This window comes from Ictalurus furcatus, chromosome 2, assembly GCF_023375685.1.
Source record: "Ictalurus furcatus strain D&B chromosome 2, Billie_1.0, whole genome shotgun sequence".
Classification (NCBI taxonomy): Eukaryota; Metazoa; Chordata; class Actinopteri; order Siluriformes; family Ictaluridae; genus Ictalurus; species Ictalurus furcatus.
The window spans coordinates 8,968,807-8,995,777 of NC_071256.1; the positions used below are offsets into that span (position 1 = coordinate 8,968,807).

Consider the following 26,971-nt stretch of genomic DNA (forward strand, 5'->3'; position numbering starts at 1 on the left):
ACAATTTTATAGAACATCTCTGTACGATGTAACGTTACAGTTTCCCTTCACTGGAACAAAGAGGCCCAAACCTGTTCCAGCATGACACAAAGTGCACCATGCAGACGTGGCGAGGTTAAGGTTGGAAGAAGGTAGAAGAACCTGAGTGTCCTGCACAGAGCCCGGACTTCAACCCCACTGAACATCTTTGGGATGAACTGGAACCGGAACTGGAGCATCCTCACCATCCCAACATCAGCACCTGACCTCAACCTCACTAATGCTCTTGTAGCTGAATGAACACAAATCCACACAGCCACGCCCCAAAATCTAGTGGAAAGCCTTCCTAGAAGAGTGGAGTGCATTATACCAGGAATAAATCTGGAATGAGATGTTCAACTATGACATATGGGTGTGACAGTCAGGTGTGCACATAATTTTGTCCATACAGTGTAATGTATTTTACTTAACATACCACATAACTAAAATATCCAGCTGTTACATAAAGAAAATTCACACACAGTAAGTACTGTCACTTAGGTCCATAAATATTTGGACACTGACAGAATTATTCTTATTTTAGCCGTCGATCACAGTATACAGGAGCTGAAATTAAATAACAAGCTCAAAGTGCAAACTTTCATCTTTTAATTCAAGGGTATTTATATCCAAATTGGGTGAGTGGTGTAGGAATTACGGCACTTTTTGCATCTGTGACACTGTGGGTTTGTTCTGATGGTTTGCTTCACTGGCAGTGACTTCATATTGAGAATTAACAGCAACAGATTCCAAATGTAAATGCCAAATACAGCCCAGCACACCGATAACACCATTCCTACCATCAAGCATGGTGGTGGTAGCATCATACACTAGGGCTGCTTTTCAGCAGAAGGAACTGGAAATCTTGTTGCCATATTGAACATTGATGGAAATAGAAGCATACTTGCTTACAAGATTTCCAGTTCCTTCTGCTGAAAAGCAGCCCTAGTGTATGATGCTACCACCACCATGCTTGATGGTAGGAATGGTGTTATCGGTGTGCTGGGCTGTTTATGGCATTTACATTTGGAAACCAAATAGAAGCAAGTTGTTGTGAAGAACCTGTTCCAGTCAGCCAGATGTCTGCATTTAAGGTGAAAATATATGGTCCAAAAAAACAAAGCTATAAAGGAATTGAATTTAAATATAAATAAATAAATACATTTTAAAAAGAAGCTTCGTGTTTTGGATTGGTGAGTCAAAGACCAGACTTAAATCCAAATGAAAATCTGTGGTATGACAGTTCACCAAAGCTCAAAGCTCACAGAGACACATCCGAGACTCAAAACCCAAATCTGTAACTGCTGCAGAAGGAAAATTCACACATACGTATCAATTAATCAATCAATCAATCAAAACACTGAGACGTTTGAAATATGCTAAAATGTCATACAGCACCACAGACAGACCAAACATCAATATATTACAAGAAATCTGACTGATAGTCAGCTAAATGTTCTAGTATTGTGACTTTGAATGAATTATTTTAATAAACGAACATCTGAAATGTGGACTGGAATTAAGGTGCGTGTTTAATTTGATGCTGCCATCTTGTGGTGTAATGTAATATAGCACCTGTACATAATAGAAAATAACACAAATCCTGTTGACTTTTGAACTGTATATGTTACTGAGCTGTGGAGAAAAGAACCCATTAAAACTGGCATGATTGCATTAGCACGACATTGAGCAGGTCCCAAACATTTGTATGAATAGAATCAAAAGGTACTTTTTTTTTTGACACCCTGACATAACTGGCCATTCTGGCTTTTATTACAAAGCCAGTTCATTTCTCCAATTCCATAGTCCATTAACAAGGCTGCACATGTAATTTTATTGGCGTTATTTTATTTTTATTTTTTACATGACTGATACATGTAAAAAACATACATACTGAATTTTGTTATGTTGATGGACTGCATGTTTGTGCAAATACATTAAAATGGGAATGACATGTTAGCGTCATCTGTTGAACAGGTCTTTTTTTTATAAAGATTTGTATAAACTGAGAATCCATAGGTACTTTAAAACAACAACAACAGCAACAACAACAACAACAAAACAGTGGCACTTCAACAGTATTTACAATTCTGGCTTTTGTCACAGGCCATGAAGTGTATTAAGCTTATTAATGTTATGCAAAAGAAGACCTCTGTGTCTGACGGTTGTAACTATTGAGATTGAACAGAAAATGTGAATTCGACTACAGATACAAACAAACAAACAAATAAGTGGAGTATCTGCAATATGCAGACATCATGTGCAAATCTGGCAACCCTGCTTCGTGGGAAAGGATTATGTTCATTACAGATAGGAGGCACACTATTCAGGGATTTGGTTGATCAGTGGTTTATTCAAGAATCCTGACTTAAACACTGCTTACTGAGCTCCAAAAGAAATACGCTTTTATTTACTAAGCTGCCATAAATACACAGATCACACACTGAGCACAGAGCCGCAGAACTCTGCTGTATATCCAAACAGTAGCAATTAATAACAAAAAGAAAATGACTTGTACATTCATTGCATGTGTGTGTTTTGTTGTCCATCGCATTAAAAGAAAATCCTGGTGCACTACTTGATCAGATACTTAAAGGATGCCATTTTGACTCGTAGAAGCACTGCAAATGTTCCTAACTTTACAGTAGAGAACGTCTCTGATCTTTATGTGATCTAACAATCCCCAAATCTGAGGTTTTAGTGAGATTACAGATTGAGATTGTATAAAGAAGCGTATGCTGGATTATGATCTTTTCATTTGATGTATTAGTAATTAACAACTTATGACATCACAAATTGCGTTGGGTTTTGCATTTTGTCACTGAGCTGCTGGTTGATGCAAATACATCAGAATCTGCTGAACATGTGTTTAAAAATTATTTTGAAATAAAATTCTAGTTGAAAGATTTTATAAACTGCAGTTAAATCACTGTAGCACAACAGTGGTACACACTATCACTAATTGGTGTTAAAAAAAATCCCCCTGGGGCAGGGTATATATTTGTCAATATTATTTACTATTTCTAGGCATGATTATCATATTTGTTATTACATATTGTCTCACTATGTACACTGTAATCAAATACATTAATCAAGGGAAAGATTATTTACATGTTCATAAATGAAAAATTTGAAGAAAAAAGAAAATTGCACACTTTTTATATATATATTTTTTCAATTTAAACGTAAAGACATTTAAAGGTGCATTTCCTCCTCATAATGTAATTATATTAACTGTAGTATGTTGTAATAAAACAATGTTTTGTTTTGAATTCTTCTTTGTTCCCTGGTAGTTAATACTATATTAATTATGAAAAATGTAATTATTTTAAATTATTTAATCAAACCACAAAAACAGATGTAATTATTCTTACTTTGTTGTTTTTTTAATAAATAAAGCCTGCGCAATTACCAAAACCATTTACATACACATAACATCTCAGTGGTTTCTGTCACAGGACAAATGTGTGGCTAGAGATTAAACTAGATGTGATAGAACACTATCACCCATCAGCATCACATTCAGCTTGACATCAGTGCTGGTCTTTACAGGTCATATGGAACACAGTTCAAATAACCAGCACTGATGGATCACAGATCTTATCAGGATGTAATGAACACGACTGTAAGGGATGGAGTAAAGCTGGGCAAGGGATTTAATTGAATTTAATTAAAGGTGGAGTCTTGATTCACATGTGATCCAAATGTTTATTATAAAATATCTGACTTGAAATGCACCAAATGAAAAAGATGAAATTTATGTTTCATAAACTTATAATTTAACGTACATTAGGACTCCAAATAATATACTCGACTTCAATATATATTTGAATGCTATAATGGATTAGAAAATAGTAAAATAATACAAATTATAGACACATTGCCTATTATTCCATACTGTAGAAAATATCAAATATTGATAATGTGTTATCAATTTTATTGCCATTGTGAGGTTCTGGGGCATATCTGGCAGAAAAATATTAGTCTTCAAAGAAGGATGAAAACTGAGACTACATACAGTTTAAGCTGATTATGTATAACTTTAAAGCACTTTATTTACATCGAATGTGGTGAGGTCCCTTTCACACGATTCGTGTTCTGCGGAGTTTCATTAAATAAATGCGTAAAATAAAGTCTTGAGTATTTACCCTTATAGACAATTCGAAGATCCAGGATGGTATTCAGCAGTGCTCCAAAAACAAAACATAAGAAACGAGCTTGGACTTCATGCTTAATAAATTAAAAGTAAAACTTCAATAAAATCAGATATGAGTACATGGCAGTCTTAAAAATCCCAATTAAGAGCAAATCTATACATCATGCAATGCAGGTGAGGGTAAAGGAATCCAGTTTTGCTGGTGTAGAACCCGTTTTGTAAACTCATCGCAGTTTGCACATCATCATGGGTGATGTACCTAAAATGATCAACTTCACTTAGAAACCGCAGGAATAACAACGTTCCAGAGATCTAATTAATCATCATCAAGCCTAAAACAACTGAACAATCACTTTTAGGTTAATGTGTAAATCCTGAAACTCAATATACAAATTCGACACAACATCAGACAGACGAGCAGCTCAGGAGTGCAGACGGAACCGGGCAACGAGAGGGAGGTGGTCAGATGAGTGGCACTGATTGGGCAGGCCTTTCACTTCTCTCAGCTCGGCTTCGCTGACCAGGGTCAACCTGGAAAGCAGCTGTAGGCCTCGCTGTGGTGCAGCGCTGCATTCTGGGAACAAAACACAGCTCTGTGGTTAACTGGTGTCCAGACAAGCACTGCATTAAAGTGTGCAGCACGATCGCTAAAGTTACAGCTTTCTACACACTGCTTCTGTATTTAATGTGCTTTTAGCTAGCGGATACATTAACTTACAACTATGGAAGAAATGCATTAACAAAATGTAATGTAATCCATTAGATCTTGCTCATAAAACTGCAGCAATTATATGTAATAATAATTTTATTAGTCATGGACATTTAAATTCAAGTATATATTTGGCAATTGTTGAAACTTGGCGTGTAAACATATTTATATAAAAACATGCAATTGAGTCAGTTTAGCACTTTTTCTTCAACATAAATTTGCCCTGGGCTTAACAACGAACATGTGGTGCGACCGACGATTTTACCTCTAAATAAAATATTTTCTTTAATATGCTCTGAATTTTGAAAACGTATTACAAGTACAGTAACATCTGTAGAAAAACATGCATGCAAATGTTCATTTCTTTATGGTTGCAACAGATATTTAAAAAAAAAAACCTTTGGTTTCACTTTAGCGAATTATGCAAGAGCTATAAATGCAAAACAATTTACAAATGCATCATCTATAATTTATAATTATATTTATTAAAGCATTTAGAGTAATTTCCAATTCTTTTTTTTTTTTAAAGAACTGCACTAATGGCCAGACAGTCGCACCACATGATATATTTGGACTTTTTTAATAAATAAAAATGACTAACAGATAAAAGACTGAAAAAAAGTGGGTATATTTTAATGCAGAAGATTAAAAAATTAGTTGGACAGAAACTGTCTGCATCAGCGTTTATACCAGTTATGCCTCGTCTCATGTCTGATTAAATAAAATCCTGTATGTAAACACGTAAACACGCTCAGCAGTGTGAAGTGACAACATCCAAACAAGAGCAGAGCAGTAACGTGGTTGGGCTGAAACTAATGTATATATTTATGAAATGTCATTTTGCAGCACCTTTAAAAACAACCCATGCACTTTACAAAAAAACAAGAAAATGCCTTTAATAAGAGACTACATGTGTATGTGGCCTGAGCAAAGATAAACCTATTAAACACACACACACAAATCTCACCTGTCCAGCCTGACTCTTCCCTCTGCGCTGGTGAATAGAAGATGTAATCGACAGTAATGGCTGTGCGTGAGTGGTAGGTGGTGATTTCACGATGACCGCTCTCTTTTAGGTAGTGAGAGTACACCGAGGTCAGCTTAAAACCATGTTCAATGCTAGGTTTGTTCAAGCTGGTAAAAGGTAAAGAGAGGAAATCATTCCCAAGACCCATCATCATTGTGTAAAGCAGTAATGTGCTAACAGGACTCACACGATTAAGACATTTCAGATAAACAAAGCCATGAAGCACTGCAGTATCAGACTGGCTTTCACAATTCTTTAACAACCAAACTGTTCTTTAAATGCAGGAAATAAGGTTTAATTAAACAGAACTTACCATTTTTTTGAACCACTTTGCTTTGATTCCTTTATATCAGGTTCTGTTATGGAGACCAAACAATGAGTCCAGTTTAGTATATCGGAGATATTTTGGCTTGACGTTCTAAACCACCAAATTTTCAGAATCTCTGTAGGTATGCTGGATAAATCATGCACTATTTAATAAGTCACACTGGGATAAACTGTACATAAATGACTGACGTTAGGTGTAAGATACATGTCGTGATATCACAATAAACTGGGGCACATCGTATTTCACTAACAGGCTGTTAAAATGCATTATTGTGCTACACTACTCAGTGAGAGAACAGCAAAGATCACTCCTTGTACACACCGTAAAAAAAACAGTACATGTCTTTTTATGGTTTTGTCCCACTGGGTTTACGTTAGTAAGTGAGTAAGTAAGTAATACACCAGTAAATTCATATGAGAATAATAAATGACACTGCCTCAGCAACAAGCCTTTAGTAATAAAGCGTGATGGGTCACACCGTTAGTTTGGCCTTCATACTGGCACAGCGGGGAGATGCCAAGGCTGGGGGGCCAAAGGGGTGATGTGAGGAGTCGCTGCCCTCGAGGGCTTTCTTCCTGTCCTGATACCTGCAACAGGAAGAGGAAATGTGAGTGAGAGGAAGTCAGGTGTTAGGAGACAGAAGTATCTGCCAAGTATGTGCCAATTTGAGCTTGAAATGCTCCTGAGTGAGTACGGTTTATGCAAGATGAGCAAAAAAGTTTGTAAAAGGATTAAATGGAAAATATCATCTTTTATAAGCTTTTTATCAACAAGGGAACAAAAAAAGGCACTCATCATACACACTCTAAGGTCCCTTTATTACATCCAAAAACATGTTCCAAACTGAGCAAAAATGCTTCTGTGAGTTTATGTCACATCATCTTGGTCCTTCCACCTGCACCATATGGGTTCAACAGGATTCCCTTTACAACATTCTCTTTACGCTCACTTTACAGTAACTTTATGTTTCCTTTACACTCCCTTTGCAATAACTTTATGCTCCATTTACAGTCACTTTATACTCTGTTTAAGGTCAATTTATGCTCCCTTTACAGTCATTTTATGTTCCCTTTACACTCATTTTTTCCCCGTTACACTCCCTTTACAGTCATTTTACGTTCCCTTTATAGTCAGTTTACGCTCCCTTTACAGTCAGTTTACATTCCATTCATGTTCCCTTTACAGTCACTTTACGTTCCCTTTAAACTCCCTTTACGTTCTTATAGATTCATCATCACTCATTTAAGAAGACTCATTAGAAGCAAAGTGTTTAACACCTTTATAACGTTAGTGTAGAGTGAACACAGTGTATATTGTACACCTGATGGTGCCTCTCACCTTCCCGATGGGCATGCCTGCGTACTCCAGCTTGCTGTCTGTAATAAAGGCGTAGAGGGGACTCGCGGGCACTGAGTTAAAGTCCCCACACAGCAGTATCGGGCAGGTCGTACCGTCGTCCTGCTGTGCTACGCGACTGATCTCAGCTAGCAGTAATGACAGCTGTGCTAGCTTGATGTCACCACGCCGTGGGTTGTACAGCAGGTGAGTGGTGACCACGCAGACGTTGCATTCGGAGCCTGACGCCCCCAAGGGCTTCAGCACCACAATCAGTCCCACATTATCCCGGTCTAGGATCGGGATTCCTTGGCGGAAAAACTCCACAGGGTGAGAGGAGAAGAGTGTGAAGCGAGATTTCTTAAAACCTACCATACAGCCATCAAGCTTGTGGCCAGTCCGGCGTTTGTACTCACAGTGGTAGCCTGCAAAGGAGGGAAAGGATGCAAGTTCAAGGAAAAAACTAGGATTATACACACACACACACACAGGGTGGGGGAAATAAGCATTGGACACGTCAACATTGCTTTCAGTAAATATATTTCCTATGAGGCTATTCCCATGACATTTTCACCAGCATTAACTCAAGAAATCCGGAAATATAAAGAATTCACAACATTAAAGTCCATAAATAAAGTCATGTGTAATAAAGTGGAATGACACATAGGAAAAAGTCTTGTACATGCTAAGAAAAGGCAGTTCTCCAAGGCAAGGTAAGGCAAGGAACCTGTGCAAATTAATATCAGCTGGTTTAGTAAACTGATGCTCTATAAAAAGGCTTTTCGTTACCAAGGTGTCACACAATAAACATCTCATGATGGGTAAAAGCAAAGAGCTCTCCCAAGACCTTCGCAACCTTATTGTTGCGAAACATATTGATGGAATCGGATACAGACGTATTAAAAAACTTCTGAATCTTCCAGTAAGCACCAGTGGGGCCATTATACTCAAGTGGAAGCAACATCACTCCGTCATCAAGCGGCCACGCACAGGAGCTCCTCGCAAGTTTTCTGACCAGGGAATCCGAAAAATAGTCAGAAGAGTAGCCCAAGAGCCAAGGACCACTCAGAAAGAGCTCCAGAAACACTTGGAGGCAGCAGGTGCCACCGTCACAGAGAAAACAATAAGCAATACATTTCACTGCTCACGCTCACACCGCAATACTCCATTACTAAAGAAAAGGCATGACGAAGCTCGTTTAAAGTTTGCTACAACTCATTTGGACAAGCCTATGAAATACTGGGAGAGTGTAGTCTGGTCAGACAAGAGCAAAATTTAACTTCTTGGCTGTCATACTACACACCATGTTTGGAGAAGAAATGGCACTGCACATCACCCTTAAAACACTATACCAACAGTGAAGTTTGGAGGTGGAAGCATCATGGTGTGGGCTGTTTTTCATCACATGGTACTGGCTGACTTCATATCATTGATAGAATGATTAATGGAGCCCTTTATTGGAAGATTCTTGAGAAGAATCTGCTGCCATCCACCAAGGTGGGGCAAGGTAGGGCAGCTGTGGCTTAGGTGGTAGAGTGGGTTGTCCACTAATCATAGGGTTGGTGGTTCGATTCCCGGCCCACGCATCCTTGGGAAAGAACCCCAAGTTGCTCCCGATGGCAAGTTAGTGCCTTGCATGGCAGCTCGGCCACCATTGGTGTGTGTGTGTATGTGAATGGGTGAATTGAGACACAATGTAAAGCTTTGGATAAAAGCACTATATAACTGCAGACCAGGGTGTTAGAATGGCCCAGTCAATCACCTGACTAGAATCCAATTGAACAAGATTTAAAGATAATATGTTTAGAAGAATGGGCCAAAATCACACCTGAATACTGCAGCCAATTAATTTCTTCATACAGGAATCGTCTTGAAGCTGTCATTACAAACAAAGGCTTCTCCACTAAGTATTAAATAAATTTCAGTTAGCGTGTTCAATACTTTTTTCCTGTGTCATTCCTCTTTATTACACATAACTTCATTTATGTACTTTAATGTTTGGGTTTCTTTATATGTATGGCTTTCTTGAGTTAATACCACAGTCTGGTGAAAATTTCATGTGAACAGCCTCACTGGAAATATATTTACTGAAAAAAATGTTGATGTGTTCATAAAATTAGAATCAGGTGTTCAGGTTTGGGTGCGAATGATTAGAACCTGCTTAGGGAGTGCAGGTGGAACCTGTCTTATTTATATCCCTCTTATATCTAGTGTCTGGTGTTCCCTTTGCTATTGAGGTGTGTGGTGTCATCATGCCAACATCTAAAGAGTTCTTTAAGGCCTTCGGAAAAAAATGGTTGTGGATGCCTATGCGTCTGGGAAGGGACTTAAAAAGATCTGCAAGACTACATTTTGCCAATGACCATATAGGCAAAGACCAGGCCTTTTGGAATAATGTGCTCTGAACAGAATCAAAACCAGAGTTGATTAGCCACTGTAACAGCTGACATGTTTACTGCAGACCAAAGACAGCTTTTCAGGAGAAACACCTCATACCAACTGTGAAGCACAGTGGTGGAAATGTTATGGATTGGGGTTGCTTTGCTGCCTCAGGGACTAGAGAGCTTGCATTCATCGATTCCATTATGAATTCTGCATCAGATCAAACAATGCTTGAAGATAATGTGAGGCCATCTGTCCGACAGTTGAACTTGAATCAAAAGTGGACCTTTAAACAGGATGATTATCCTAAGCACACTAGCAAATCCACCAAGAAAGGCTCAAAAAAAAAGAAATTGAGGGTTATGGAATATCCTAGTCAAAGCCCAGATTTGAATCTCATTGAAATGTTGCGGAAGGATTTGAAAAGGGTAGTACATGCAAGAAAACCATCAAACATCTTGCAACTGAAAGAATACTGCAGGGAAGAGTGGTCAGAAATTCCAGCAAGCCGATTTCAGAGACTGGTGGACGATTACGCAAAACGCCTACAAGAAGTTACTTCTGCTAAACTAGCTAGCTATACTAGCTTCTCAGGCCAAGGGTGTATTTACTTTTTCCACAGAAGAATATCACCTCTATTGCTATTTTTGTTGAATAAATGATTGAAAAAGCTAATTGTCCCTGTAGTTTTCTTCAAGTACATCAACTGAAAGATGATCAAATATTCACTCAAAAAACCAACAATTTCCATGGGGTGTACTTATTTTTTCACATGACTGTGTGTGTATATCATAATTATACTTTCACTAACAGGCTTTATTTCTATTGGCTTAAAGGTGCAATAGTCATTTTTTTAAAAATTCCTTATGTGTACAAATAACACAGAAGATATGCAGAACACGATTAATTTAAAAAATAATGTTCGTGTTTGGATTTGCCTCCTGTCAATCATATACTAAAATCTTTATGGGCCACAGCAGAGCCTGGAGGCGGACCTTCGTGAACAGGAATCATTCAAGTGTCAAACCCACCTAACCATTAGAGATCTTCCTTATGCACATTTAAAATCAAGTTCAACATTAAACACCCGAGCAGCATTAATTAACCCAGTTAAATCCATGTTAAATATATGTTACCTAGTTGTTCTAGACTGGGTTTGATCTGCTTGCGATAATGATCCTCTTGCACCTCCTGAAGACACATTATCTATGGAGACAAATGTATTTTAAACACTTAACCACACAAAGCCTACTGAAGATGTATTACACACACAAAAACACAAGGCCTAAAGTCACAATAAAGGATTCGGTCATCCATTATGTAAACTATAATGTGCTCTTTCAAAATGCAAGTTGCATGGTGTAGTTAATTAACCTGTAGATATTCAACAACAACAAAGTGTTAGTGTACAGATGAAATTCCATACAAATTATAAGCAAATAAAACAACTGGTGCTAATGACCAATCTATCTTGGTCATTCCATCTGCACCACTGGGTTTAACAGGATCCCTTTAGGCTCCCTTTACACTGTGTTTACATTCCCTTTACAATACCTTTATGTTCCCTTTACGGCCCCTTTATGTGCCCTTTACACTCCCTTTACGCTGCCTTTATGTTCCCTTTACAATCCCTTTGCGCTCCCTTTACGTTCCCTTTATACTCCCTTTAAGTTCCTTTTACACCCACTTTAAATTCCCTTTATGTTGCATTTACATTCCCTTTATATCATGTTTAAAGGGCATGAGAAAGTGGAGCTCATTGTGGCGGCTGAAATACACAAGTCCCTCACATCTGCGGCGTGTTGCTCCAGCTCGTTGATGAGGTTGGTGAATCGATGGCGCCACTCCAACACACGAGGGTTACAGTGTTTGTAAAGGTAAGCATTGCTGAGAAGTAGTTCTTGAGAGAGAATATTGTAGGACATCACTGAGAACTCGAAGGTTCCAAAACTTGTGCTTGCACAGCTCTCGGTAAGCTCTTCCCACTGCCTCTTTAACTCTGTAAGAGAATCAATTAATATTAATAATTAATACAAGGCACTAATGTACATGTTCTACTGCATCATCACCTGTTTTAATCCTTGTACTATCCAGGCTTGGGGAAAGTTTCCCAGAAGGAAGCGGTGCATCTGTGATGTTGTGCAGCCATGCAGGACTGGGCTCTCGTCTCTCTCCTGAAGCTGAGCGTTTAGGGCTGGGCTGTGCACCTTCACCTGAGTGCTCACACTCCGAGCTCTTTCTCCTTTTAACAGGAGGCTCTGTGTCAGGGTGCTTCATCAGGACAGGAGACAGATGGAGGTGTCTTGGGTGATCACTCCTGTGCAAATCAGTCCAGGTGAAAGTACAGGGGGGTCTAGGGGAAGTGAAGGGGTTTCTGGTGATGATGAGTGGAAATGTATTTCTCCAGTACCACTGTTTCCAAGCAGCAGCAACAGCTGGAGCAGAGCCCACTGTACTCAAGGGTCGGACAAACATGGGTTTACTGCTAAGACAGAAGAGATCGACCTCACTTAGTCAATTAACTAAAAACACTTTTAAAAGGAATGTATAGGTACATCACGCCACAGTGTGCTGTGAGGTGAAGTCACAGTCTTCGGAAAAATGCAGCGTTCATACAATGAAACACATATGTAGCTTGGCAACGTCACAACTTAGCGACTTTGCTTTGCTTGCTGAATAACTCTAGTTACAATAAAGGCAGCGAACGTTACCTAAGACTCGGCCACAAACACTACAAGGACAGGACCTGACTAGCTAGTTGAAAGCAGGCAGAAGTAACACAGACCGCAGAGAGGCAATGCAGAGAGGAAAGAGCAGCTCAGAGGCGCTAGTTACCAACAAGCGCTGTTAGCTAGCTAGCATGGCTTACTTCGGGGTTGTAGTTGGACTGGCATATTTTACACTCGGGCGTCGATACAAAAAAAAGTCCTCAGAATAAGCTAACGATATCTCATACTATTAAAGCGTAATTCACCCAAGTTTAACGGGTAACGGAGACATCAGCTAATCGTAACAAAACATTAGCGAGTCCCTTAAAAATGACGTCACTACGGAGGCCCGAGTACGCACGTAACCCTGTTCCCTGAGAAGAGAACGAGACGTTGCGTGAGCTCCACGCGCGAGGGCGCTTCCTCGGTCGGATTTCACCTCGGTCAGAAATTTAGGTAACATCCAGGAAATATTTAACACCTTAACACCTTTCAAGTGGTGCTTGAAAGTTTGTGAACCCTTTAGAACTTTCGACATATCTGCATGAATATGACCTCAAACATCATCAGATTTTCACACAAGTCCTAAAAGTAAATAAAGAGAACCCAGTTAAACAGATGAGACAAAATTTATTACACTTGGTCATTTATTTATTGAGGAAAATGAGCCAATAATACATATCCGTGACTGTCATGAGCATCAGTCTGGAGGAATTTAATCCCATTCCTCAGTACGGAACAGCATCAACTCTGGGATGTTGGTGGGTTTCCTCACATGAACTGCGTAGGTTTGCATATGGACGGTAGGGACATGTCCGTACAAATGTCACCAGCCTTGCACTGCGGAAAGTAATGTCAACTGATGTTAGTTAACCGTGTTAACTAGCAAGCTAACCCTGGCTGCAAGCTGGAACATAAAATAGGTGCATATACGAAATTATGTTGAGATGAATTTTAGTCTAGAAATCCCATGAAAATGTCATCATTTAATGAATGAGTTTGTATGCAGGAAACACAGCAGCAGGCTGAAGTAGAGCAGGATGAAACAGCTGTGTCTTCAGGGTTTCAGGTGAGGTCCTAATTATAAATTATATTTTGGAATTGTAGGGAGACATCACCATTAAAGTCAGTCTTTAGGATGTTCAGCAAATATACAGTATAACCTTTGAAAGTCAACATATTGGTCATGAGTTTGTTTTGAAAAAAATCTTACATCAATACCGCTTGATGAATAAGATCCTATTCACTCAATATTAACATTTCCCTCAAAAATAAATGGGATCCAAAGTTTTACTATATGTTTATGTATCTTCACCAATGCATAATTTTATTACACATAGGAAACTCAGAAATCAAGTAGGCCTAAAGATGCCGTAGAGCAGGTTGAGGGAGAAGCAGCTGGACCTTCAGGGCTTCAGGTGAGGTCCTAAAATGATACTGCGATTAAACATAGGCCTATATGAAGAGTTAATTTGCAAAAACAGATATCTCCATTCTTATGAATATTTAAAAATCATGTTTTTTTTATTGCGCATTCCAGGTAATATCAATCAAACTGCAGTTGGGTTGTTTTAATTAAGTGAAAATAAATGTACAACCCAATTGCAGCTTGATTTGTATTACTTGGAATACACAATTTAAAAAAAAATGATTTATGAAAATGAATTAAAATGGTGGATATCTGTTTTTGCAAATGAACTCTTCATATGCTATTATGGATTAATTGTAAATGACCGATTTACATGTATTGTAAGTACCATAGTCTACCTATTTTAACTTGGTTGCAAGTTATTATAAAACAGGATGCAAAAGAATATTTTGCAAATGTTGATACAGACCAGGTTAAGCTTAGTTTTCTCTTTAAGAGACAGTCAGTGTGAGTGAGGATGATCCTGACGTCAGTGTAGCAGTGTCATGGAGATGGGGAATAAGCCATACCAGCCTGATCCAAAATTCATCGAAGTACAGCAACTTCCAAACAAGATTTTGCGGTTTCAGGCGAACTGGTACAGTCAGTATTCATGGCTTCACTACAGTCCAACACTGAAAAAGGTTCTTTGTTTTGAGTGTGTCAAAGCATACACCATAAAAAGACCACTTTGGAAAAAAAGAATGACCCTGCCTAATGCACAAAGGGTTTCAATAATTGGAAGAATGCCACAGATAGCTTTAGTCGCTGTTTGGATTGTTTAAATAGACACCAAGGACTATCATGAAGAATGTTGATGTTGGATGCAAAACATTTTTTTTTTCTTTTTTCCGTTAACAAGTAATATCATAGTTTACTTTCTTTTAGTCGGGTGCATGGTGGCTTAGTGGTTAGCACGTTTGCCTCACACCTCCAGGGTCGGTGGTTCGATTCCCACCATGGTCCTGTGTGTGCTGTTTGCATGTTCTCCCTGTGCTGCGGGGGTTTCCTCCGGGTACTCTGGTTTCCTCCCCAGTCCAAAGACATGCATGGTAGGCATGTCCAAAGTGTCCATAGTGTATGAATGGGTGTGTGAATGTGTATGTGATTGTGCCCTGCGATGGATTGGCACCCTGTCCAGGGTGTACCCCGCCTTGTGCCCGATGCTCCCTGGGATAGGCTCCAGGTTTCCCCGTGACCCTGAAGAAATGATAAGCGATATAGAAGATGGATGGACTTTCTTTTAGTCTTTGATCTGTTGCTTTGTATAATTTGTATTTAAATGTAAATTAGTAAATACAGATCTTAATGTAAATATAGATGTTATATTTTAATAAACCAGTTGGTTGTCAACATTAAACAGCCCTTTTTTTCCCAGGGTGTCCCTACCAATATTGATACCAAACTTACACCCTTGCATCAGGTCCTTCCACAACATTTCTATTGGATTATGCACATTGCGTAGAGAGATCGGAAGAGGGGCGCAAATTGTTTTCAAGAGATAAAAAACACAGCCAGGGCATCATTTGTGTGCTCTGTGTATTTTATTGCTTTTCAAATAGAATATGCATAAATGAAAAATCCCGCGTTCCCTCTCCCTCTGTATTTTCTTTTTGCTTGGGAGAGGTGGAGTTTAGCCTGCCTTTAATCTAGCTGTCAGTGCAGACCAGTGTAGCCAACGTAGCAACTTTTCAGATCCCTTTAGTGACTTTTTTATTTATTTATTTCATTTTAAAGCGGATTAACAACAAATTTAGTGACTTTTTGGACAAACCTTAGCGACTTTCCAAATGTCGCCACTACTGTGCTGCAAGCGTGAGGTCTTTCTTTCCCGCTGCACTCACACCTCTGCGTCTGCTCTGTTCAGTGAGGGGCTGAGAGCCGGAGCAGCACATCCCATTGATGCCCTACCTCTGGCTGGAGCTCCCATCAACTGGAGGCTACATTCTGCCACTGAGGATGACCCCAAGCAGTGCAGCCTGGAGATTGCTGAGGATGGTGCCGCTTGAAGTACCATGGAAATGGTTTTGGACCTCAATTCCACATGGACATTCTCGCTGTGGTTGCTGGGACTATGGTTGCTGCTATGGCCTTAGTGAACAGTGGATCCATTAAACAAAACAGACTTCATATAAAAACCATAATGAACTTTCCTTAACTTTCACACTATCTGTTGTTACCCAGATGAGAATGGGTTAACTTCTGAGTCTGGCTCTTCTCAAGGTTTCCTCCTCATATCATCTTAGGGAGTTTTTCCTTGCCACCGTCGCCACTGGCTTGCTCATTAGGGATAAATTCACACACTTAAAATCTGTATCCTGTGTTTATATGTTTCTGTAAAGCTGCTTTGAGACATTGTCCATTGTTAAAAGCGCTATACAAATAAAATTTAATTGAATTGAATATATAGAATAGATAATCATTATACCTGGTCTCCTCCAATATGTTGGGGGGCATGGCACATGATCGGGGATGCTTGGGAGGATTTTAGTTACAAAAGGTTGAGAATCTCTGATTTAGTGCACCCTAGTGCCAATCACCTAGCAGCTACTGCCAGCAGGTGGTGCAGTGTGTTTGTACCATTCCTTCGGTGTTTAAGTCACCTTGCTCTCGTCGCAACTTGCCTTCTCATTGTGTTAACAATACCAGTCATCTACTGCGTTTCAGTGCTTTATCTCCCTGCTAACCACTGCTTGATTAGTGTTGCATGTAGGAATTCTGTACCCATTTATGGGCATTATTATGTCATTAAAGGCGAAGAGTAACTGTGCAGCATGTTAGGGAAACAACCTACTAACCACAAACTATTAATTTCAGGTCATTTTAATTGAGGTACATGCGCTTGCATTTAAGTGCAGAGTTTTATCAGCCTGTAGCACTAATAAGACCACTAGTGCTCAGCGCTACCTCTTCTGCATCTGCCACTGGAACCAGTATGCATACCTTTTTTCTCAGGTCGCAGCTTCAATACACTTCTGAGCATGCACAAGGGCTATTTAAACCAGTTCATACATTATTGGATAGTCCAGTCACTTGGGCAACTGTACTACAAGGTTAGGGTTGACACTGCTGTACCTTGATTGCTGGAGGACCACAGAGTAAAGCCTCCATTGCAATTGTGAAGCTTCTAACCATTTCTGTTATGTTTCTGCATGTAGAGAGAAATGACCTTAAAACAGACGTATTCCTTCACCTCTAGTGGACGAAGCTCAGCGTGATGGAGCAGGAGCCTCATTCTTGTCAGAATACTTCTACATTCCTGGTCAGCACTGTGGTTAGTCCTCTGTTTAGATCTAGGGCAAGTTATAATGCTGTTTGCTGGATATGGAGGCGAATAAAACTTTATCAACAATATCTTCTCTCTCACCAAAAGCAGAATTAAATATACTTTTGGATATCAAGTGCATGTGTTTGTTAGCCTACATAGTCCAAAGTAATCAACAATATGTAAACAGTATATTCCGCAAGTATATGGTAGCCCTGTTATTAAGAATCATAGACAATTTATTAAATGATATACAGTACAAGGAACAAGCAGATTTACCGCATGACGCTTTGAGATGACCTAGGTAAATGCCACAGTGCCATGAAAAAGTATTTGTCCCTTCCCTGAATTCCTTTAGCACTAAATGCTTCTGATAACTGATCGTTCATGTAACCGTGGAGGAATTTTGGCTATACTTTGCAGAATTGCTTCAATTCAGCCACATTAGAAAGCTTTTCAGCACAAACTGCCTCCTTAAGGTCCTGCTACAGCATCTCAGTAGGGTTGAAGTCAGGATTTTAACCAGGCCAACCCAAAACCTTCACGTTATTGCTTTTGAAACATTCAGTGGTGAACCTGCTCTTGTGCTTCAGATCGTTGTCTTGGTGCTTAACCTTACTGCGCTTGAGCTTCATATAACAGACTCATGCCTGGACAGTCTCCTTCTGGATTGTCTGGTAGAGAGCAGAATTCATGATTCCATCAATTATGCCAAGTTGCCCTGAAGCAGCAAAGCATTCCCACACCATCACACTACTACCACCATGTTTCATATGTTCTTATTGTGGAATGCTCAGTTAGCTTCATGGCAGATGTAGCAAGACACATGTCTTCCAAATATTTCCACTTTTGACTCATCAGTCCGCAGAACATTATCCCAAAAGGCTCGGGGTCATCAAGGTGCATATTGATGTTTAGATTCAACAGGTCTGGCAGTAATCAAATCAAATGATCAAATCAAATAAAATTTGGTTAGTTGGTTGATTGCGTCACAAAGGGGGCAATTACTTTTTCACCACATAAAGCCAGCTAGTGTTGGATAACCTTTTTTCTTCAATAAATTAAACAGTTATGTAAGTACATTCTATTTTGTGTTTTCTTTGTTTGAAAATCTGAAAATAATAAGTGAGACAAATATGAAAAGTAGAAGAAATCAGGGAGAGGACAAATACTTTTTCACAGTTGTGTGTGTGTGTGTTTGTGTGTGTGTGTGTGTGTGTGTGTGTGTGTGTGTTTCTGTACTTCTTAGTTATTTTAAAGCTCAGGGTTGCACATGTGCCCAGCTGCTCATTTCTGTTCTTCTTGACATTTCAGGGATCCTAAAAGAAAACAACAAAGGATTACCAGAAGTAACTTCCTGTACACATACATTTGCAAAAATTTCAAAAACATAATTTGCTTTGTTATTATGGATTACTGTGTAGACTAATAGACACAAATGAATTAAATCCATTTAAAATGAAATATATAATATGATAAAGTGTATAGATAGATAGATAGATAGATAGATAGATCAGAACAGCCTCAATTGCTTATGGGATGGATTTCATAAGGTGATGGAAACATTCCTTTGAGATTCTGGTCCATGTTGACATTATTGAATCACATAATTGCTGTAGATTTGTCAGCTGCATATTCCTGCTCTTAATCAACCAGTTAAAACGACTTGTGCTCTGTGACCCTGTGGATCATAGCCATTATGAGATGGGGATATTAGGGCCATAAAATAATGGATGTGGTCAGAAGGAATTAGGTTATGGCATTCAAATTATGGTCAATTTGTATTAAGGGGCACAGTTTGTATTGTGTGCCAAGAAACAATTCATCACACCATAACACAACCACCAGCCTGAAGTGTTAACACAAGGCAGGTTGGGTCCATAAATTCATGCTATTGGTGCCAAATTCTGACCCTAGCATCTGCATGTCGCAGCAAAAATCAAGATTCATCATTAGTCGTCTAGTTTCAGTGAGCCAGTGCACACAATAGCCTCAGATTCCTGTTCTTCGCTGATAAGAGGGGAACCTGATGTGGTCTGTTGTTGCAGCATATCCGCCTCAAGGTTCGATGTGTTGTGTGTTTGGTAACACTTTATAATACTATTCTACAACTCATAAGGAACAAAATAAGTCAATCTTCATTAACACTTACTCTATCTTCATGAACAGTCTTTTAACTACTAATTATTTATCAATGTGTGCAGCAAACTACTGGGGCTTTTCTAGTTCAGGTCAATTGTGGCCAGCGTGCTTTACTATGGTGTGGTCTGCTGGGGGAGCTGCATAACTGCAGGAGACACCAAGCACCTCAACAAGTTGATAAGAAAGGTTTTGCTGACCTTTAATGCTATAGCAATCAAATTTCCCCTTGGGGATCAATAAAGTCCATCCATCCATCAATCCATCCAGCTATCTGTCCATCTATCTATCTATTGATCTATTTAGACAGATCTATAACCAGGGCTTTGCACCCGTTAACAACTGTGTCCGTTTCTCTTCTACTTAGGGAAAACATGGTTTATACCATTCCCAGGTTCCCATAGGTCTGAGGCTGGTAACATCTCTGAATGAGGAAATGACTGATCTTAGGTGAAATAAGTATATGGGGGGTGGGCTACTATTCAGGTAATGGGGACCTCTGGTATTGCCAGGTTAACCTTTGACAGTTAGCTAGTAGTTCTGTAGGAGAAAGATTCAGTAATTACTGATTAGTTAATAGTGAACTCCTACTAACATACTGAGTAATTAACGGGTAGTTCTTAGTAGTGAACAGGAGTAAGATAAGTGTTAATGAAGAACTACTCCTTCATTCCTGCTTACTTCCTGCATAATTGCATGAGTTGTACAACAGTATTTTTAAGTGTTATCGTGTATTCTGAGTTGCTTTTCAGCGCTCTAAAGTTGGTTATTTGAGTTACTGTAGCCTTCGTGTCATCTTTGTGTCTCCTCTGACCTCCTCTGTCTCATCAACAAGGCATTTCCTCTCAAGAACTGCCTCTCAATGGATGTTTGTGGGGGTTTTTTTGTTTTCCACATCATTCTGTATAATCTTTTTTTTTTTTAAATCCCAGGAGATCAACCATGGAGGTCAAAGTCACTGAGATCACATTTTTCCCCATTCTGATGTTTGATGTGAACATTAACTGAAGCTCTTTACCTGTTTCTGCTGGATCTTATGCATTGTGCTGCTGCCACATGATTGGCTGATGACTACATGAATGAACAGGTATATGTGTTCCTAATAAAGCAGGCATCATTGTATGCATCATTATTGTGCTGCTGCCAAATGATTGGCTCATGACTACATGAATGAACAGGTATACATTATCTCACAAAAGTGAGTGCACCCCTCACATTTTTGTAAATATTTGATTATATCTTTTCATGTGACAACACTGAAGAAATTACACTTTGCTGCAATGTAAAGTAGTGAGTGTACAGCTTGTGTAACAGTGTAAATTTGCTGTCCCCTCAAAATAACTCAACACACAGCCATTAATGTCTTAACTGCTGGCAACAAAAGTGAGTACACCCCTAAATGAAAATGTCCAAATTGGGCCCAATTAGCCATTTTCCCTCCCTGGTGTCATGTGACTTGCTAGTGTTACAAGGTCTCAGGTGTGAATGGGGAGCAGGTGTGTTAAATTTGGTATCATCGCTCTCACACTCCCTCATACTGGTCACTGGAAGTTCAGCATGGCACCTCATGGCAAAGAACTCTCTGAGGCTCTGAAAAAAGAATTGTTGCTCTACATAAAGATGGCCTAGGCTATAAGAAGATTGCCAAGACCCTGACACTGAGCTGCAGCACGGTGGCCAAGACCATACAGCGGTGTAACAGGACAGGTTCCACTCAGAACAGGCCTCACCATGGTCGACCAAAGAAGTTGAGTGCACGTGCTCAGCGTCATATCCAGAGGTTGTCTTTGGGAAATAGATGTATGAGTGCTGCCAGCATTGCTGCAGAGATTGAAGGGGTGGGGGGTCAGCCTGTCAGTGCTCAGACCATACACCACACACTGCATCAAATTGGTCTGCATGGCTTTCATCCCAGAAGGAAGCCTCTTCTAAAGATGATGCACAAGAAAGCCCGCAAACAGTTTGCTGAAGACAAACAGACTAAGGACATGGATTACTGGAACCATGTCCTGTGGTCTGATGAGACCAAGATAAACTTATTTGGTTCAGATGGTGTCAAGCGTGTGTGGCGGCAACCAGGTGAGGAGTACAAAGACAATTGTGTCTTGCCTACAGTCAAGCATGGTGGTGGGAGTGTCATGGTCTGGGGCTGCATGAGTGCTGCCAGCACTGGGGAGCTACAGTTCATTGAGGGAACCATGAATGCCAACATGTACTGTGACATACTGAAGCAGAGCATGATCCCCTCCTTTCGGAGACTGGGCCGCAGGGCAGTATTCCAGCATGATAACGAACCCAAACACACCTCCAAGATGACCACTGGCTGGCCAAGCATGTCTCCAGACCGAAACCATATTGAGCATCTGTGGGGCATCCTCAAACGTAAGGCGGAGGAGCACAATTTCTCTAACATCCACCAGCTCCATGATATCGTCATGGAGGAGTGGAAGAGGACTCCAGTGGCGACCTGTGAAGCTCTGGTGAACTCCATGCCCAAGAGGGTTAAGGCAGTGCTGGAAAATAATGGTAGCCACACAAAATATTGACACTTTGGGCCCAATTTGGACATTTTCACTTAGGGGTGTACTCACTTTTGTTGCCAGTGGTTTAGACATTAATGGCTGTGTGTTGAGTTATTTTGAGGGGACAGCAAATTTACACTGTTACACAAGCTGTACACTCACTACTTTATATTGTAGCAAAGTGTCATTTCTTCAGTGTTGTCACATGAAAAGATATAATCAAATATTTACAAAAATGTGAGGGGTGTACTCACTTTTGTGAGATACTGTATGTTCCTAATAAAGTAGGCATCATTATCATTATTATGGGCATCATTATCATTATGCATACTATCATAATATAGTATGCATAATTATTGTGTTTGGACAGACAGTCCTCCATTACCTCTTCAGCTTCAGACAATGGAAGTGACTGCAATTGGTGTTGTCTTCCCTACAGTTCCCTTCACACAGGAGCCTCTCTCACTTTTTGGCCTGGAAAAGCTCAGGATCAAGAAAAAGGCATTTCCCATCTCTGTGTTTGCACTGAGAGCTCACATGGGCTGATCACCAAAATCCCACTGCCATAGACAGCATCCAAAGCCATCTCACTGTCCAGACAGAAGTGTGATACTTGGTGCTCCAGGTGGGTGCCTGTTTTCTGCCAGCGCTTGGAGATGGAAAATGAAATACAGACGAGAGAAACACAAACTTACTAATCTGTTTTAGATAATAATTAATGCAGCTAATTAATGCTATGCTACACATAAATCCCTAAACACACTAACCAAAGAGAAGGTAGTTTTCCGTGTCAGGACCAGCCAATAGTCCCCAAAAGGTTTAAAACTGTCAGATATTCCAATTCTTGAGGGGACATTTGGTCCCCACTATGATAAAAAAAAAGTCCACACACAAATAAACAGATAATGTGATTGAATGATAAATCTACATTGAACCACACTGCCCCGGGAATGTTTCTAATTCATATAGTAAACTAAAACAGAACCAACCATGACAACCATTTTCTGATGAAACCACCAAATGTGCATCACATCAACTTAAGCATTAGGTAATTAACACTTAATTACGTAATTAATTTAGATGCTAGATCCTGTTCAGTGACTAAATTCTCTGCCAATAACTCCGCCAATTAAGGTATCACCGAACAAAAGCGGAATAGTGCAGATCAGTGTAAATCACTCTGATAATCATCTCTATTGCCACAATTATGTATCAGTCATTTTCTTACAATCATTTGTAAGTCGCTTTGGATAAAAGCGTCTGCTAAATGAATAAATGTAAATGTACTCATTATTATTGAAATTCCTGTGTTTCACAGATCCAGATGTAGACACATAAATAAACCTAACTGCCTTTCCTGAAGACACTGTTGGTGGTACCTGTTTGCTGTCGCTGATGTTGCAGGGCACGAGTAGGATCTGTGAGGCAGGCAATGTGGTAGAGACGGACAGGCAGACATGCTGCTGGCGAATCTGCTGTCCATGTGTGTAGATCCACTCCTGAAAGGATGCATTTGTTTCTTTTATGTATTTTTGATTATAATTAGTTTACACTCCAAAGGAAATCTGTAGTGCCAGTTATTATCTACTTCCATGTGCATGAGCAGGAATATCTTCCTAAGCAGAAAGAGGCTTAAGTAAATGCCGGGTTATCATAATCAGAACAGAATGTGAAGGTGGAAAGCAGCAGAATGCCTGGAATATGTGGTCATATTGGTATCATACAAGTTCGGGAAATGTCATTTATAAAATATCATTTAATGTTCTTCTCTGTGGCTGGAGGGCACAGAAAACTCTTTCTGAATTCTCAATGACCACCAAAATGTTGAATATTTAAAATCGATGAAGAGGCTCCTGCCAAGCTTGTCGGGCTCTCTTACTTACCTGATTCAAGTTCACCATCACCTATAGTCCAGAATCCAATAATGAAGATTAATATGCTTTGTCTTGAATTCATGAAGGACCCCCTCTAACTTGACACAAATCACTATTCTCCCACAAGCATCATTGCACCATTCACTAGGACCACACTTCCAGAATATCATTTAACAAAACATCTGTCCTTCAGACCATGCAGGACCTTTCGAAGGATGTGTCCACACATCACCTAGCTCAGGTCACCTGAGCATCCAGTGAACAGTCTTGTTAGATTCTGGTGACCTCGAAATACATAAAAATATTGCACAGTTTTGGATTGTATCCTGTCAGGCCTGTGCACAATGCATGACATCCTGTTATCTACCTCCTGGTTTACAAGAACCATTACTTATACCTCACCATCCCGGGTCACATAATTGCCTTTGACTTCACTGTGAATATGTCTGAATCCCAAGGTCTAAGAACTACGCTGGTCATTATTGATTGTTTTTCCCAACTCTGCACAGCCATGGAGACAGTGGAATTTATCTTCAGGGAGGTTTTCAGGTACAGTAACATGCCCAAGGATATTGTCTCAGATAGGGAGGTGCAATTGTCTGGAAAGCCTTCTGTCAACATCAAGTGTTTCATCTGGATAGCATCCAAACTGCACTGAATATACTCTACCAAGAGACTGCCCTGCAAAGCGTATGCACTTAACCTCCACAAGTGGGTCGAAGAGCAGTGGCCTTAGGATCCTTGGTGGTATGTCCTGCTGGTGCATTCAAGCCTTGAACATTCCTGGAAGACCTGTTTTGTCTGCCCCCTTCAGCCACCACTCCAGCTCTTTGCAGGTGTTCTTGACTTATAGGGTATCTCTGTGGCTGTTGTTCAAGGTTTTCCCCAAACTCTTCACTAGCTGCTCCAAGATGGTAGGTATTTGTGAGCCTGAAATTGAGAAACAGATCTTGTTCAAGACCCTTCTCTTCTTTGAAACCAATGTCATGGATTTCACAGGCTTAAAAGACATCCTGGCCCATCCCACCAGCCTCTCCAGACAGTTCAAAAATTCCCCTGGATGCAGGAACTGACTTGGACAGCGATTACTGTATGGTCATCTATAAAGGTTCGGATTGGTAGTTGACAAATCCCTGACTTTGAATTTGGGCCTCTGGTTTACATGACTTCACCAGCGTGTTCATCTACAACGCAAATCGGATCACTGGGATGGTGCAGCCTGTGATAATTTCCACCTCCAGCCTGTACCACTCAGATGTTATTGACCCTATTGAGACATTGAGTGAAGTCACTGTAGTAATCCAGGATCCCTCACTTTGGCTGGGACATGGTATCTCTCCAGTGGCTCCTCAATCAGCAATGTGGGGCATCAATCCACAAGCATTATTACTTAATATTACATAATATTACTGCAACTGCTACCTTCACTGGGTGGAATATACACAAAAAAAACCATCTCCCACTCTGCCACTGGTCTCAGCCCATACCAGCGTGCTTCGCAATATATAATAGGAAGACCCACCATTGCTGGGTAGCAATTACTCCATTACCTTTAACTCTCAGAGTCTCTGTCATACCTGGTTGGCAGTTTTGGTGCTGATGCATGGGGCAAGCTTGAGCACTGGAACATCCTGCCCCTCAGCTTGCTGAGCTTCAAGACAGTTCTGCCTTTGCTGGATCACTCCAGATTTCGAATGTGAATTATCTGGAACTCTGGAACAAAATATAGCATGCTACTTATTTTCCCACTTGCTTGTGTAATTAATAGTTCTGTATACGCAGATTCAATCATCAGTCCCATAAGAACACACAATACCAATTGGAAAGAGGGCCAATTAGACATAACACACAATAACACACACTCACTTGAGCTCTGGATAGACATTGTCCAAATACCACTGGAAGGATTTACATTTCAGACTCTTTCTTAGCTGTTGTCTACCACGAACGCTGCCAGGAGATACAAAAACAAGAGATGAAACCTTTTTACATAGTATAGTGACTCCCTATCATAACACACAGAGATCCCCTTTCCCACACATGGTGTTCACACAGTCGTAGTCGTCAAGCATGTCAGAGAGGACATCAAATTCTTTTGCTGTCATGTGCAGCAGATTCCTGATGTCATTCCTAAAAGACTGTTAGGACCAGCAAAAATAAATACAAACATGACATGATTGCTGGTAGTGCAAAGTATAAAAATAGTTGCCTTTTTTGCAATATACCTCGGGTTCTCTTTGCAGAACAGGCGATCCCCACTGCCTCACCGCCCCAACCAATCCTTCCTCCATATAATTCTCTTATTTCTTTTTTTTCTTGTTTCCATACAAAACAGTTATAAAGTAACATGATAGACACCTCTTGCGCTTACTATCAGGAGAAAGTGGAATTTAACAATCAGGTATGTTTTGTAGGGGATCTCTCCAGGTAAAAGATGGTGTAGTGTGTTAGACTCATCTACGAACACTTGTGTAGTTTACACACTGCTACGTCCACCAAACAACTTCTGAAAGTTGTGTATTGTGCACTTGGCTTAACTCACTCTCCATAGGACTTGCCCCTGGCTGCCGGTCGAGCAGAGTAATAGAAGATTTTAAACTCATCCATCCACACCTCAGCAGTACGTCTTGTGTTCCTGAAACCAACAACACCACAATTGTAAATGATTTTAGCATAAGGATATTGAGTAGCAATCATGGTGACCCTATTCACCAATCGTTTTGTGCTTACCTGCTGTAAAACTGGCATGAAAGCGGATAAGTGGATTGAGTCATGTTGATGAAACTGCATCATGAAAAAGCATCGCAAATACAAACTGCCAACACCTCATATTTAAACACAACAAGTAAAAATGAAATAGCTAACAAGACTCAAGTAATGTCTTTTATAATCGATACGTGAAAAACACAGCGAACAAGACAGAATGTTAGGTGTGCTGGCATTTTGTCAAGGCGAAAAACATTTCTGAACAACATGGGACTGAGCAATAACTTTCACTTCTAGGCAATTCATTTATGATCTGTCTAGAGATCAGGCCAGAAATGATGATGAGTCAAGTGGGAGATATCATGACTCCATATTAAAGTACCAAACAATTTAA

At 39.9% G+C, this 26,971-nt stretch overlaps 2 protein-coding genes across 6 annotated transcripts in view; both read right to left on the bottom strand.

Moving 5' to 3' along the window:
* Positions 1–1,554: 1,554 nt before the first annotated feature.
* angel2 (angel homolog 2 (Drosophila)) lies at positions 1,555–12,988 on the bottom strand. Of its 3 annotated transcripts, none has more exons than XM_053646756.1 (9): positions 12,825–12,988; positions 12,025–12,437; positions 11,746–11,954; positions 11,092–11,161; positions 7,577–7,998; positions 6,717–6,825; positions 6,224–6,266; positions 5,851–6,017; positions 1,555–4,748 (listed from the first exon to the last, which is right to left on the bottom strand). In XM_053646756.1, the coding sequence occupies exons 2-9, from the start codon at positions 12,428–12,430 to the stop codon at positions 4,597–4,599; spliced, it is 1,578 nt and encodes a 525-aa protein (XP_053502731.1). In that variant the 5' UTR covers positions 12,431–12,437; positions 12,825–12,988; the 3' UTR covers positions 1,555–4,596. The 3 variants fall into 3 exon arrangements, with proteins under 3 accessions (XP_053502731.1, XP_053502721.1, XP_053502712.1); XM_053646746.1 differs by having other exon boundaries at positions 12,025–12,440; XM_053646737.1 differs by having other exon boundaries at positions 12,025–12,988.
* Positions 12,989–15,973: 2,985 nt separating this feature from the next.
* The window catches only part of galnt14 (UDP-N-acetyl-alpha-D-galactosamine:polypeptide N-acetylgalactosaminyltransferase 14 (GalNAc-T14)), a 30,384-nt gene continuing 19,386 nt past the window's right edge, over positions 15,974–26,971 (bottom strand). Inside the window, exons 11-16 of one of the 3 annotated variants that reach the window (XR_008388231.1) lie at positions 26,414–26,506; positions 25,738–25,821; positions 25,449–25,584; positions 23,377–23,496; positions 22,383–22,646; positions 15,974–18,655 (exon numbers count right to left, since the gene is read on the bottom strand). Coding sequence is in view for 2 of the 3 variants with exons in the window: in XM_053646710.1 (XP_053502685.1) it covers positions 23,203–23,496; positions 25,449–25,584; positions 25,738–25,821; positions 26,414–26,506 (607 nt within the window). In the remaining variant the exon portion in view is untranslated. Of the gene's footprint in view, positions 18,656–22,119; positions 22,647–22,877; positions 23,497–25,448; positions 25,585–25,737; positions 25,822–26,413; positions 26,507–26,971 lie in introns of those variants that run through there. The other 2 variants (XM_053646724.1, XM_053646710.1) reach the window with 2 other exon arrangements.

Bases quoted from the DNA above. Each gene is read 5' to 3' on its own strand.
- angel2 (XM_053646756.1), bottom strand. From the start codon at position 12,430: ATGTTTGTCCGACCCTTGAGTACAGTGGGCTCTGCTCCAGCTGTTGCT. The intron at 11,955-12,024 runs GTGATGATGCAG...ATTCTCTTACAG, and splicing joins TAGTACAAGGATTAAAACAG to AGTTAAAGAGGCAGTGGGAA. The intron at 11,162-11,745 runs GTGAGGGACTTG...TTGTCTCCATAG, and splicing joins TGGAGCAACACGCCGCAGAT to ATAATGTGTCTTCAGGAGGT.